The sequence below is a fragment of the Octodon degus genome, unplaced genomic scaffold, assembly GCF_000260255.1.
Source record: "Octodon degus isolate 3935 unplaced genomic scaffold, OctDeg1.0 scaffold00021, whole genome shotgun sequence".
NCBI lineage: Eukaryota > Metazoa > Chordata > Mammalia > Rodentia > Octodontidae > Octodon > Octodon degus.
The window spans coordinates 10,596,380-10,611,544 of NW_004524597.1; the positions used below are offsets into that span (position 1 = coordinate 10,596,380).

The window sequence follows — 15,165 nt, forward strand, 5'->3', positions numbered from 1 at the left end:
TCTGTCTTGAGTTGCCGGTGCACAACTGATTCCTCTGCTCAGCTTTTCTCAACCTGCCCTCTTGCAACACTGGCCCTGGGCAGCCAAAACCTTCTCCTAATGGTGTCTGTGACCCATTATCATTGACCATTTTCCTGGTCCCAATCCTAATGGCTGCATGACTTGCTCATATAGTCTGGGTTCTCTCTCTGATCCTATCACTGAAGGCACACATGATGGCCTGGTCAGGACACTATCAGGGTGATCATGTATTCTGTTGCCAAGCCTCATTGCTTAACAGCCCCAGCCAGGACCACCAGTGAGGGCCTCAGGTTGATCCCGCCCAGATAAGGAACTCAAGGCCCCACCACTACTACAGACAGCAGTACACAGTGTGTCCCTCACAAAGATACTCTTTTTTTTGCTGTTCAGATCTTTTTTTGTTTTAATTTTTTAATAGATTGCAAATTGAAAATAAATTATTTACAAACATAAATGAATATAACAATAAAAATTGTCCAAAATAAAAATGAAGAAAGAATTTATGGATCAGTCATAATAGTTCACTGTGTCAAAACCAAGAAACTTATATTCATATAACTAAAATTCTCAAAATAGAAATTAGGCAATAAATATTTAAAGATTTAAAATTTCTGAATTTAGTTCAACTTATAATACCACAATTATAAGAAAAACGAACCTTTTGCACAAGAAATTTAAATAAAATCGTACCAAGATACACAAAAATGAAATTATCCAACACTTATTATAAAGAAAAAATCATTAAAGCATATACATAAAAAAATTAGCTATGGAAGAACAAAATTAAATAGCATCTTATTCTACATTAGAAAGGAAGAAAAAGGACCAAGTGTGCAAGAAACTAGACTAATTACAGGACTGAAAGAAAAGATCTGTCCTCTTTGAATTTTATACTTAGCAAACATACCTTTGAAAACTAAAAGTAAGATTTTCTAGTTATACAAACTTGCAATATTTTAATACCTCCAGAAATAGCATATAGGAAATAACAAAGAGCATAATTCAAAAGGCAAGAGAAGTTGCAGTATGCTCCTGGATGAACAATAAAGAGCTCTCAATATGATAGTTATGCAGGACTATATAATGTATATTAGATGAACCCTTATTTAAAGGTCATTGAAGATTTCTATGAAACAGTACCTATCTTATGTTGGGTTATACAAGTATTTTTTTCATATATATGTATGTGTATGTGTGTATAAAAGACACGGAAGAAGTAATATAAAGTCGACAGAAAATGGAAATATACTTTTTAAAGTTTCTAATACTAGGAGAAGATATTATATGATGTCTTTTAAATAAATTGTAAGTCAAAGATATAGTATAAATCTTAGAACAAAAATTAAGATTAAGCAATATTCAGAAAATGAAATACTAATTAATCAAAAATTAAATGTTTCAAAACAATTGAACTAAGAAAAAGTTTTCATGATAGCAAAGAAGTACTAAGAATAAAACATAAGATAAATACTGAAATGGCACATAAATGACCAGCACTTCTAACAGTTTGAGGATAGGATATCACACAAAGTTCTAACGTGTTGTGGACATACATAATGACCATGACAGTTACTGATGGCCAGGCGTCACTTGTGGGATTGAGCTACCGCTATTTCTTTGAAATCCACCCTGTAGGCTCAGGTGGAATCATGCCCCATAGGGTGGAAGAGAAGTACATTTGTAGAGTGTGCTGATGGAAATATTTTGCTGCTGAACACAAAAGAATAACTGAAGGACTACTATTGTATACCTCGTATTCTCCTGTGTTTAATTGTTTGCCCTATTTGGTGGGTTCTTTCCATTCTCATTCATGGGGCTGTGAAAAGACACTCTTATAACTCACTATGCTGTGGCAGCTGACTCAGGAGGCAATGAAGAGTGCATCCCTGACCCCTCATTCTCTTGTTTACTCGTGTCTGGAAGGTCTTAGGCATCCTGAAGCTTCTTCTAATACAGCCTCCTCCTGTTTCTCTTTTCCTCTAGGCTGGAAGTCAGACTGTCTCTCATGGCCACAGGGCTCTGCCCTCCTGCAGTATCACAGCGTGGGTCCTCCCAGGTTCAGATTTATGCCCCTGAAATCCGATGCTGGTGCCCCTGGAATCTTGCCTTCCATGCAGTCCCTCAGTGTCTGTGTGGGAAATCTCTTGACCTCCCTTCCAGCTACCCAACCTCTGCAAGGTCCCTAGGGCCACACTGCTGTGAGGAGAAAAAAGAAGCTTGCAGCCTGAGCAGGCACAAGAAAAGGGTCAGCGAGGACATCTGGGGATCCCAGGGCCCAAGTGTTACTCAGATACAACATGGGACACAACAGGGTTAGTAAGAGTGGCTACAGGCCCTGGACTGTAGGTGTCCCTGCCCTGTGCTGAGCTCTCTCTCAATTTAGTTTCCTACATCAGTACTGAGATTGACTGTCAGCTCTCTGAAGCCCACTGCAGTCCTTGTGACTTCAGGAGTGTTTCTCCCAGGGACATGTTTAAGAAAAGTGCTCAGGGGCTGCATAGGGTGCAGTTCTGGAAGGTGGAGGCCCGGGGGTGGGGGCTGGGGCAATTCTCCCCAATGAGGTGGATACTGCAGCCACATGTTTCTTGACTGGGCTATTATTGTCCCTGGTACCGAGTGTAACTTTCATGTCTCTTGAGGGGACATTGGTGCTCACCTTGTGTATCCCAACATTCTAGGTTCAGCACCTGCCAAGGATTGGATGAAACTATGAACTACACTCTTGGAGGAGCAACCTTGCTTTCACTCAAACTGTCCCTGTCACACGAGATTTAACCTGTTTATAACACATGTGAGTGCCCTGGAAAACAGTGCCTCTTATCTGCATCACTAGTCAACACCCACCACAATCTGAGGTGTAGTGCTGCTTCCTGCTTGCCCACTCCTCCAAGGCAGGACAGGACAAACCCCTGCCCACTTCCTGTGGCTGCAGGATAAAGAGGCCAAGAGGTCAAGGGAGGAGGAGTGTGGAGTCCTGTCATGGTAAGTCCCATCCCTACCGCACCCTGGTCGCTCTGGCCCTCTGCATCCCATACCTGGGCACCCCAGCACCTCCATACCTCTCTCCTCCACAGATGCTGAGCCTGCTGTGTGTGACTCTCTGCCTCCTGGGGGGCTCTGCTGCTAAGCCTGCAGGTAAATCTTGACTCCACCTCACGCCCTTCTTTCCCCAGAGGCCTCTGCAGGCCCTGGCCTCAGGCTCCTGGGATGTGTGCAGCAGGTGGAGGGTTAGCTGTCTCAGCTCAGCCTCCCTGATGCTGCACATATTATTTCTAGCATCGGCCACTGAGAAAGAGCTGGTGGGCATCGTGGGGGGACAAAATGCTCCCCTGGGAAAGTGGCCCTGGCAGGTCAGCCTGAAGGTGTACAACTACCATTTGTCAGCCTGGGTGCACAGATGTGGTGGCTCCCTCATCGATTCGAAGTGGGTGCTGACTGCTGCCCACTGCATTCACCAGTGAGTACTGCTCCTGCTGTCCAGTTCTGTGTGGAATGTGGGGTGAATGGAGGAGATGTGGGTGAGGGTTTGGGGACGGGAGACTCAATCTCTGAACCCTGGGGTTTCTGCTCAGAAGTTCTGAGCCTCCCCCATGGTGCTCAGTGAGGGCCCTGTAGTGAGCTGTTGTTGGGGCTTCTTTCTGACCACAGTAGAAATGCGGACCCGTCAACCTACCGCATCCTGGCTGGGGACGTGTACCTGTATGGGCACCAGAAGCTCTTGAGTGTCAGCCAGATCATTGTCCACCCAGACTTCGTTTATGCTAATTTGGGTGCAGATGTAGCACTGCTGCGCCTGGTGGAACCCGCAGATTGCTCTGACAATGTCAAGTCTGTCAAGCTGAACTCCTTCAATCACGAGGTCACCCAGAAGGAGGAGTGCTGGGTGACAGGGTGGGGTGCTGAGGGATATTATGGTAAGTGTTTGGGACACTGCTGACATGTTCCACCAGGAGCCTCAGCAACTGAGTCTTAGGCAAGACGGTGATGTAGACTTAGGACTGAGGGCAAACACTTTATATCATTTACACAAAAAAAGAGGCTTTCTTGGGCAACAGCAGCACACATAGCTCCCTTATTTTTCTGATCCTTCCACTTACAGGTGGCAATATTCATTGGTAGCATTTCAAGATCTCAGGGACATGGATCCGTGCATTTTGGTTTTCTAACACCGTTTTGCACGAGGAGAAGTTGAGGATGAGGATTGCAGTGACCTGGATAGGATGTAGCTGACCTCAAGCCAGTCTATGGTGCCTCCCAGGAATAGTCAGTTCCAGTTGGAGGTGGGTGGGAGCTTGTGCCACAGCAATGCTCACCTCTTGCTCTCCCCCAAACCCAGGAGCGCTGCCACCACCCTTCCGCCTGCAGGAGGTGAAGGTACAATTGGTTGAGAACTCTCTCTGTGAGCAGCTGTACCAGAATGCTAGTGGGCATCGCTACAAGAATAGCAGGATTATTCAAAATGACATGCTGTGTGCTGGCAGTGAGGGCCGAGACTCATGCCAGGTGAGTCCCATCCATCTTTGCTTCTGCCCATGACCACCATCCATTGTTCAGGGCAATTATTCTTCATCTCCTTTTATCCCCAGGGTGACTCCGGTGGCCCCCTGGTCTGCAAGGACTCAGGTTCCTGGACCCTGGTGGGAGTGGTGAGCTGGGGCTATGGATGTGGCTGGCGTGACATTCCAGGGGTATATGCTCGAGTTCAGTCATTTGTGCCCTGGATCAAGCAGCACACTCAGAGTTCCTCCTGAGCCCAGTCTACTGACTTCCCTGGTTACCCAAGGAGGAGCCTGCTGCCCTCCTCCCAGAGCCTGGGTCTGCTGCTTCTGCGCCTGCCTGACCCGAGACTCACCTTCTCCTCTGGTCTCCTCAGAGCCCTGGACTTCCATGAACACTCACAGGCTGAGGGCCCATGCCGGCTCTTGCTGTCTATCCCTGATGGGAGGTCACAAGGTGTGTGGAGCAGGGGCTTGAGCTCCATGGCACTGGTGCCCCAGTTTGCCAAGTACCCAGCTGTTGGAGGACACCTGGCATATTTCTGCTTTCTGCCTATACTGAATAAAGATGCTATGAGCCATCCTGCTGAGAGGTTTTTTTTTTAAAAAAATTTATTTATTTGTGTGTGTGTGTGTGTGTGTGTGTGTGTGTGAGAGAGAGAGAGAGAGAGAGAGAGAGAGAGAGAGAGAGAGAGAGAGAGAGGCCAGCTCAGCCCATCAGGGGGCGGGGCTGGCTGGCATGTGGTGCTGGAGGATTGAACCGTGGTCCCTGATGCTTTGCTAAGCTTGTTCTAAGTAGGTGCTTTAGACCACTGAGCCATCTCACCAGCCCCTGCTGAGAGTTTTGTGTGAGTAAAAATCATTCTTTCTCTTGATAGAAGAACCCCATGACTGCCATTTCAGTGCCTCTTTCCCCACGAGGAACCAAGGCCTTAACCCTCCACAGTGGCAATTCTCTCTCTGTGTCCCACATCCTGTCCTGTAACCTGGGACTCAGGAACAGTTGTAAGGTTTACATCTTGTCAGCCTGTTCCCTCAAGGACAGAGACCCCCACATAAGCCCAGGACCCAGACCGAGCTATGTTGCCCAGAACGGGGTAGCCTGCAGCCAGGCCCTACCCTAGCCACCTGCTCTTCTCCTGATCACCCACCTGACACTTACCAGGCTCACTAGCCACCACTGTTGATTGGCTGGCCTCCAGAGACTGAGGTGGTCCCTATTGTCTGAGACCCCAATATCATCATGGGATGTGTTGTGTGGTACTCTCCCACTCAGGGTGGCACTAGGATATAGAGTACTTTGGGCTATGGACCCAGGGCCTGGCTTTTTTTTCATGAGCTGGGTTGTGTCCTTTGCTCTTCTTTCAGTCTCATGGTTGCAGGGAATTCCTGGGGAGAGTAGGTGGCAGTGCCCATTGCCCTCTCTGGTCAGCCCCTTACCCACAGCCAGTCCCAAGCTACCATAAGTCACTCTCTTTTCCATCACACTTCTGTGACTGGCTTTTTCCAAATGAGGAAAGCAAGGTGAGATCACCTTAATTATGAGTGGTGCCATGAGCCTCAGATCTGCACACACCAAGCTTATCTCTGTCTCCCAAGCCCACAATGTCAGACAATTATCAGGTTTAGATCTTGTTACCCATTTTCCTCAAGGGCTGGGCACTGCACAAGAGTCATGGAGCCCAGACTAACTTGTGCTACACAGGAGCAGAATGGAGGAGAGAGGATGCAATGCTGACCTGATCTAAGAGACCTGAGGCATAGAAGGGTGGTCTTTCTTGTGTGCAGTTGAGAGTGGTGGGAAGGTGTGGAAGACACTGGGGGAGGTGAGGAATTATCCAGTCACCTTGGCTGCCCATTGGGTCCCAAAAAGCCTGTATCTCTGGGACCCAAACCAATTCCAGCCCTATTGCCTGGCTAGGGGAACACTGTGGGAAGTGCTTACTTCCCTCCCATGCTTAGGATCTCTCAGCATGGTGGGGTAGATGAGGAGAGGGCCTCGGTGGCCTCTCAGCATGGTGCATGGTTGGTATGAGAGCAGGTTCAGGTGGCACCAGTTATCACAGCAAAGGTAATGGAAAACCCAGAGTATCAAAAAGAGGCCACATGTATAGCCTCTGGATATTGGGCTGAGCAATCCCCTGCTCTTTTTCTCCCATAAGTGGGGTTCCCTCTGATGGTCCTCACACTCCTGTTCCTGGAAGAAAGGGGTGAATCCTCTGTCCTACTGTGCTTCACCACACTAGATTCCAATGAAAGAGGCTACAGTTCTTTTACCTGCATGGCATGTAGGCTTTGATATCCCAGTCTCTTCACTCTGAGGTTCCTCCTGGGCCCCGATAACCACTTCACTCTTTGGGATTCTTGCTAACACTCTCCTCAGGAGATAGGTCTGGGGGGAAATGGCTCCTAGTCCAGCAACTCTTTCAGCATAAAACCTGTCCCCACTTGGTCTTCAGTGTGGTCATTGACTACTTGTGCCTTCTATAACATCTCACGTCCTGTCCCTTTGAGCATATTTCTGTGTGGCTCATGAGGAGACCTATACCAGAAAGGGGTCTATGCCTTGTCACTATCTGGTATGTGTCAGAAACTGTGTGAACACTTTTCTGCTTCTCCTCAAAACAGCAGCCGGGGACATGACTCTGGCACCTTGCAAAGGGCTAGAAAGATTTGGTTTCCATCCCAGGAACCAGGCACTACAGTCAACCCTTTTCACCTAAATGCACTGAAAGCTGAAACAAAAATTTCAGCTGCTTGGTCCCATGTTCTTCACACCCAGTGGCTGTATATGGTGAGTGCCCCAACCATTTCTGGCACTATAGAAAGTTCCAATGGGCAGTCCTGGTCTTAAGCTTCAAAAAATTTACTTCAGTAGATGGAATCTTGGGGGAGAAGAATTAGTAGTCTTGAGAAAATTTGGTGTAGTTTGCATCAGGTCCCTGAAATGCCCATTTTTGGGTTCCAGAAAATTCTTTCCAAGTCCAGGGGACCTTGGAATTGTAATAGGGAACAGAGTTTTTGAACAAGTATTTCTGAGGGATATAGGGGCTTGGGAAGACTAGCATAACCTAGAAGAGAAACTGAAACCCTACCCATGTACTAAATCAGCTTGAGACATGCAGGAAGTGACTGAAGGTGGAAATCAATCATACATGGAGGCCTAAGAGAAAGCCAGCTAGAGAACAGGGAGAACTCCTTGAGTTATGTAATTAAGCTACTCCAGTTTGCAAACAGGTTTCTAGGCAGAGAGGTTGAAATTGAGATCAACCTCGTGGGTGCATAAATAAGTGCTCTATAGTTCTTGAGCAGGTCTTTTCCTTCCATCAGAAGAGACAGGGCTTTGCCTGGCCATAGGTTTTGTACCTTATGTTTATTTTTTCATCCTCTTGCACTATCACCAGGATTGCCCAGACCTGTAGCTATTCCTTTATATTTTCTCTTATGGTGACTGATTTAAAAGACTCAATTTTTGTTTGTTTTTTGTTTTTATTATCCCTCTCCACCCTCAAAGTAAAAAAAAAGTTTTTCTTTTAGTTTACTCTGTATTAATAAAAAGGCCTCCTAAGCGCTGCTTCTGGTGGCATTGTCTGCCACAAGGAATTGAAGACTCTTGTGCCAAAGGTTTGTGGCTGCAGCCATTTTTCAAAATGTATTTGGTACAGGGTCTCACTATGCAGCTCAGACTGGCAATGATCCTCCTGTTTTCAGCCTCCCTAGCCCTGGGATTACAGGAGTCTTCCACTACACCCAGTCTCAGTGGATGGCTCAGTGTGCCAGAGGGCAGGGCTGGCACAGCATGCGATGCCAGGGATCAAACCTTGGGCCCTGTACTTGCCTAGGCAAGCACTTAGTCTGTTGAGCTATGTCACCAACCCTAGCCATTCTGTCAGTACGGCAGGCCCATCCACTGGTTTACCTTATCCATTACATGAATGATTCACTTCTAGCACATTGAATCCTCATCTACTTTATATCAAATATTTATCCCAATTAGATGATACTTTTTGCAATGCAGGCTCAGCCATGGTTCCTGAAAAGGTGCAAACTATTGGCACCTTTTTCATATTTGGATCATTTTATTCAACAAATATATATTATACCCCAAACAGTTCATTTCAGAAACCATTGATTCATTGATTTCAACTGTGTGATTCCCAAGTTGCTCTGTGTCAGGGTCCTCTGCACTTGTTATGGGTGGGCTTGCAGTCTGAGATTGCATTTTGCTCCTTCTCATTGTCATTTTGTGTAGCACTGTCTTCTGACCTTTGTTGTAGATCTTTGTTGCAGTTCTAACCTCAGCACCTACTGAAGTTCAGGTGCAGATCTACAAAGTTTGGATTTATCCAGCTGTGCCTGGCTTGGGTCTGGCTGCCGTGCTTAGCTCCTTTCTGCTGCCGCCCTTGGGAGTGAACCTGTTGTACCCCTCTGACAAGATGTTCTGCTCCTGGACTAGCTGGGTGGTTCTGTCTCCTACTCTCTCTGCAGGGATTGTAGTTGCAGGGTTTCACCCCAGGCCTGTATGCCAGGCCTGAGCTGAGCCTGGAGGGGACAAGGTGGAGTAGGGGGGAGAGGAAGTTCTCCCACACACTCACCGGGCCTGGGCTAGGACTGGATCTGGGGGTCCCTAGAATGTGGCAGAAATTCTCACGCGGAGGACGTGGTAGTGGGGGGTGCTGCGGAGTGTTGGGGGGGTCCCAAGGGGGTGGAAGAGGGTCTCACCCACGCTGCACCTGGGCTTGGACCAGAAGGTCCCACCAGCACAGGGTAGCCGGAAGCTACCCCAAGCAGTTCAGATCAACCTTAACTGATTTCAGACTTTACATGGTAATATTAATTTGCTTCACCCAGATATTAAGCTAACTACTCATGATTTAGCTCCTCTTTTTGACATTCTCAAGGGGGATCTGTCTCCACCTCTCCAGGAGCACTTATGCCAGAGGCTAAAACTGCCTTAGATGAAGTTAATCTGGCTCTTTTTAATGCTCAACTCTCTAGAGTTGACCCATTTCTGCCAATGTTTTAAATTATTTTTGTAAGTCAGTATATGCCCACTGGGGTCCTTTACAATGGCTACATAGGACACATGCTCTGCATAGAAGTATTATACCTTTTCATGGTGATGTGGCAGAAATGATCACATGTGAGTGAATGTGTGCTGTTTAGCTCTTTGGTCATGAGGTTCAAATTATTTTTTAAATGTCTTGTTGATACAGGGTCCTACTACGCAGTTTGGACTCACAGTGATCCTCCTGCCTCAGTCTCCCCAGTGCTGGGATTGTAGATATGGTTCTGAGGCCAGCAGAGTGTGCTTGGGGATCTTGGGCTGGCGTGGCATGTGGTATGGGGGAGGGAACTTGGGACCTTGTGCTTGCCACGCAGGTACTTAGACTGCTGAGCTATCTCCCCAGCCCCAAGTTCAAACTCTTAGTATTCTTTTTTCTTCAATTCAACAACAGTGGTTATGGCAGTTTTTGCCATCTTGGTAATATACATTGGCTAACTTCTCTGTTGTTGTTCTTCTTCCTATTTTTCTTCCTCTTCTTCCTCTTCCTCTCTTCTCCTTCCTCTTCCTCCTCTTCTTCCTCTTCCTCTTCTTTCTCCTTCTCCTTTCTTCTCCTTCTCCTCCTCCTTCTCCTTCTTTTCCTCCTCTTCCTCCTTCTCCTCTTCCTCCTTCTTCTCCTCCTCCTCCTTCTTTCTCTTCCTCCTCCTCTTCCTCCTCTTCTTCTTTCTCCTCTTCTTCCTCCTCTACCTCTTCTTCTTCCTTTTCCTCTTCCTCTTTTTCCTATTCCCCTTCCCCTTCCCCTTCCCCTGCTTCTGCTCCTGTTTCTGCTTCTGCTTCTTCTCCTTCTCCTTCTCCTTCTCCTTCTCCTTCTCCTTCTCCTTCTCCTTCTCCTTCTCCTTCTCCTTCTTCTTCTTTTCTTTCTTCTGATCAAAGTCAGGACCTTGCACTTGCCAGGCAGGCACTTATGCCACTGAGGTATCTCCCCAGCCCTCTCTGCTGTTATTGATTTCATTATCCTTCAGACAAGTTAATTCAATTTACTTTATTTTCACAAATGGGTCATTTTAGGGTAGGGAACACTATGTAATGGCTTTTTCTTCCAAAATATAGGATACAGGTTTCTCATCATATGCCCAAAATTCAAATACAAAAATCAAAGGGGGAGTCAATCCCTCCCAACACACTTGGCAGTTTATACTACTACAATTCAATCAGATAAAGCAAAAACAGCTAATTTGGCATGAAGGGTATACTTGTGTTATGCTAGAGCATGCTGTCTGGCTGAATCATGAACTCAGATCTACGTTTTGGGGAACTGGTGTGTTGTCCTGTGACAGTGACATCTTGAAAGCTGCTCTACAACTGATAGACAAAGATCAGGCTACCTGATCTGGAGCCAGCTACAGCAATTAACCACAATGCCCTGAAGATGGTAACCAAAATGAGGATAAAATGTCTGAGTAGGTGATAGAGTATATAGAGATAGATGAGCTGAAAGTTGCCAGTATTCTTGAAATAATATATACAAAGTATATTAATTATAGATAAGAGATTTTATTTTTTCCAAATTCTTCTTCTAAAAGATCTCTGGTAACTGATATAAAACAAAATCTGACTGGTCTATTCATAATTATAAATTTCTAAAATGGGAAAAGAGTTACTGTAATTCAACTTGGGAAAAAATATACTGGAGTGTATAATCTGATTTTGTAAAGATATTTGCTTGTTTAACCTGTTCAGCTGTGTACTTGTTTGTCTGTTTGTCCATTTCATGAACAGCTGTTCCTTTCTTATTTGAGTTCAATCATTTTTCTTTTTTTCTTTTTTCTTTTGCGTTTGGGACCACTTGTTCATAATACAATTTGGGTTATAGACTTAAAAGCATGCTTTTACCTACGTTACCAGCTGATGTAAATGACATCAAAATTGTTTTTCCACAGGTCATCAAAAAAATTAAGATTGTCCGAAATTGCTGATTTGAGCCTTTTACATCTCAGCATATTAATATAACTTTATTTTTATACCTTGTGATTACACTTTTCTGCTGGATAGTTAAGACTAAGTTAAAGCAAGACCTGTATAACTAAAAATGTAACTTTTGTATTTGACAAGGCCAGTCAAATCCCCTCAGGATTTACCCTGAAACCATGTACAGCACCTTGTAGATCTTTTGTCAGTGTCTGTCATCTGGATGAGTCATGACCAATGCTTGATCAATTTGCTCTCTGTGAAAGCCTGAGAGAGTTTTTTTCTCTTTAGGTGACTCTCCTTAGGTACACCATACATCATCAATCACTTTCTTCTGCCCATAATCTCCTTGATAAGAAAATTTGGGACACCACTGAGTTACAGTATGTCACAGTACAGGTTCTTTTATGTCCTGAGTCCTCACTGACCTTGAAGGATTAGGGCCAAAATATTGGCTATCCTTGTAGCCCCTCTATTTCTCTAATTTTTGGTCTGCAAACTTTGGCTGTTAAACATCCAGAAGAAAAGCTTAATGATATTATTACCTTGTAACAGAGGCAGTCGGGCTTAACATCACTATCTGTCTGAACATCAACAACCTTAGACATAACATGGAACTTCTATTTTCCAATAACCATAGATATTTTGTAAATCCCTATAGAATGTGAAAAAAATAACTAATTTTTACACAGAAATTTAGAAATCTAACCATATACAACACTGTGGCAGGACAATCTTATGATTTTTTTCTCTTATTTTCTTCTGTTATTTTTTAATTTTTTTTCTATTCATTTCTTTTATTATTTATTTATTCATTTGTGGTACAGGAGATCAAACTTGGGATCTTGTGCTTGCCAGGCAGACACTTAGGCTGCTGAGTTATCTCCCTGGCCCACTATTCATTTCTTGAGGGGAAAAAAACGCTTCCAAACAAATCAAGGAAGCTAAAAAAAAAATACCTACATCAGACTATATGTTACAAACCCAAGTCCGTCTTATTTCATGGCTTTGATCTGGTTGTCAGTTGGAATGGGCTGGCCCAAATGATGACCCACAGAAAGACCAAATTTTTTGTTTTTCTGTTCATCTTGTATCTCCTTTTTCAGTAAGAATCCTGCCTGAAAGTTTAAGTCAAAGAGGCTGCTTGGAGCAAAATACAGTGGTTTCTCACCCCAAATATTCTCCAGGAGTTTCTTCCATCCTTCTAGGATTTGAGTTCGGACATCTGGTGGAGTGTGCCCAATGCTGTACATCAGTTGAGGTTCTAAGACTTGAAAGCCACAAAAGTGCAGAATGCCACTCTAGGGAGACAGAAGCCACAGCAGGAAATCCCAACTCGCCTTCTGAAGTTCGTACATAAGCAAGTACCAAATGCTGGCTGGGGCTTCCTGGAGAGCTTCCACATGGTGACTTGGCCACACCAAGTAATTCCTTAAATTGTCAAGCGTTCTCATTGTGTAGCAGAGACCTGGAGAAGCCTTGGGAGGTTGCAAGGAAGTATGCAGTGCACACAGTAGTCCTTGGCTAGGAGAGGATGACACCTGACTGTGCACACAGCAGGCTCAGCTCTCAGTCCTGTCGACACCTGCCTGGCCTCACTCTGTAGCTGTTGCTAGCGTGTTCAGCGATACTCTTCTTGAAATTAATAAAACTTTGGAAGTGTGCCAACTTGGCCCTGCTGCCAAAAGTTCTATTACTTAGGGAGTTCTTAGGGAGAACTGCAGCTTCTCAGCAACAGACTCTTGCCAAGGCACACAGATGTACATTTCTCTGCCTCTCCCCTTAAGGAGATAAGTCTGAAAGATAAGTTCAGTGGCCACTTTACTCTTCTTTCAATCCCCTTCTTTAGAAAAGATTTTCTGGAGGGTCAAGCCACTCCAGAGAGCCCACCTCAGACTTCAGTCTTACCAGCTCTAAAGTGGGCTGGGCTAATAATTTCTTAAATTGCTCAGGGCTCACATAGTCTGTGTGGTTGTGCCAGACTTAGAGAAGGCCAGGAAGACTGGAGGGAGGTCTTGAGTCATCTGAATTGGCCAGAGAATGATGTTCATGTCCCCATGGACACCCTGGAGTGAGAACATGGAGCCACTGCCACCAGTGGTGATGGAAAGCACAGCCTTTTTATTCTGGAAAGGCCCCTTGTCATACATGGCCTCATAGGTGTAGGCAAAGCCTCCTGTGAGCACTCGATCGAACCAGCCTTTCAGAATGGCGGGCACACCAAACCACTGCATTGGTAACTGAAATATCACAAGGTCTGCAGCTTCCAGCTTCTTTTGTTCAGCCACAATATCCGGGCTCAGGCGGTTTTCTTTATAAGCTAGAGCGGTCTCAGCTGAATATTGAAAGTTCTCAGGGTCCTTTAATGCACCTGTGACGTCCTTTCTGGAAATGAGGGGATTGAAGCTCATGGCGTAGAGGTCGGACTCGGCCACCTTCCATCCATTCCTCTTCAGCGCCTCCACAGCAGCCTCCTTCATGGCATAGTTGAAGGACGTCTTCTCCGAGTGAGCCAGTACGATCAGCGCTTTCCCGCCATGCCTTTTACAGAGTGCCACCCATGGTGCAGCCTCCCGGACGCTGATTGGCTGGGCCTCTTGTCGCACGGGTGACCCTGCGGGCTGGGAAGTAGCCGTGCTGCCTAGGCTCCAGTCGGAAGACGTCCTTGTTATTTTTTTAAACAAACACTTACTTTAAAGAGAGTATAGCAATAACTGATATGACATTAGAAGCAGTAAGCACTTAGAAGACCAAAATGACAGGTATTTCAAGCATGGTTTTAGTATTACATATTGCTATCCTCAGTGTAGTTGCTTAGTTCACAAATATCAACATATAGAATTAATTAGTCAAGGTGAGAATTCTACCGATTAACTGCTATTTTCAAGAACCTGATGGAGATTCTTAAGACCATTGCTTTAACCATATTGTTTGTATGATGTATGGTTTTGCCCCTGCCACCTTTCCTAACTTTTCTCCTTGCTTTCTCTTTGTTGTTCAATGGGTTCTCTCTTTCCATTTAACCATGTTTTACCTTTCAATTTTTATTTCTTGAGTTCTTACACTAGGGAGACAATATGATGTTTACACATGTGGGTCTGGTATATTTCAAATATGAGTATATCTTCAAGTTTCATACACTTATATATGAAGGCTAACAACTATGGACAATTGCCAGTTCTGCTGATAATCCACTACTACTATGGACCATTGGATTATATTGGGTTATTTTGCTAAATTCAAAGACCTACAAGTATGAAAAGGTCCTTTAAAGGCTTCTCCAAATACAGATTCTCAGACCCAGTCCTAGCCCAGGCCCGGTGAGTGTGTGGGAGAGCTACCAGCTACTCTGTGCCAGCAGGACCTACTACTGGTTCCAGCCCAGGCGCAGCGTGGGTGAAACCCTCTTCCACCCGCTTGGGATGCCTCCCATCAATCCGTAGTACCCCCACATACCCCACCCGCCAAGTAGGAATTTCTACCGCGTTCAGGGAAACCCCAGATCCAGTCCTAGCCCAGGCCTGGTGAGTGTGGGAAAGCTGCCTCTCCCCGCTACTCCACCTTGTCCCCTCCAGGCTCAGCTCAGGCCTGGCATACAGGCCTGGGGTGAAACCCTGCAGCTGCAATCCCTGCAGAGAGTGTAGAGCATAGAACCATTCAGCTAGTCCAGGAGAA

The 15,165-nt window shown here is 45.5% G+C and overlaps 2 protein-coding genes across 2 annotated transcripts in view; one reads left to right on the forward strand and one right to left on the reverse strand.

The window, feature by feature from the left end:
* Window positions 1-2,991: 2,991 nt before the first annotated feature.
* Window positions 2,992-5,047, forward strand: LOC105740881 (serine protease 29-like). Its single transcript, XM_023711751.1, has 6 exons — window positions 2,992-3,003; window positions 3,096-3,156; window positions 3,298-3,478; window positions 3,670-3,935; window positions 4,358-4,524; window positions 4,608-5,047. Exons 1-6 carry the CDS (start codon window positions 3,001-3,003, stop codon window positions 4,770-4,772), a joined length of 843 nt encoding a protein of 280 aa, XP_023567519.1. The 5' UTR covers window positions 2,992-3,000; the 3' UTR covers window positions 4,773-5,047.
* A 7,283-nt stretch (window positions 5,048-12,330) lies between these two features.
* The window catches only part of LOC101570352 (NAD(P)H dehydrogenase [quinone] 1-like), a 14,318-nt gene continuing 11,483 nt past the window's right edge, over window positions 12,331-15,165 (reverse strand). Inside the window, exons 2-3 of the mRNA XM_023711416.1 lie at window positions 13,515-14,104; window positions 12,331-12,791 (exon numbers count right to left, since the gene is read on the reverse strand). Coding sequence (XP_023567184.1) covers window positions 12,486-12,791; window positions 13,515-14,104 — 896 coding nt within the window. The 3' untranslated portion in view covers window positions 12,331-12,485. The remainder of the gene's footprint in view (window positions 12,792-13,514; window positions 14,105-15,165) is intronic.

Excerpts from the sequence above, each read along its gene's own strand:
- LOC105740881 (XM_023711751.1), top strand. Across the intron at positions 3,157-3,297 it reads CTCTGCTGCTAAGCCTGCAG|CATCGGCCACTGAGAAAGAG; the intron begins GTAAATCTTGAC and ends TATTATTTCTAG. Across the intron at positions 3,479-3,669 it reads GCTGCCCACTGCATTCACCA|TAGAAATGCGGACCCGTCAA; the intron begins GTGAGTACTGCT and ends TTCTGACCACAG.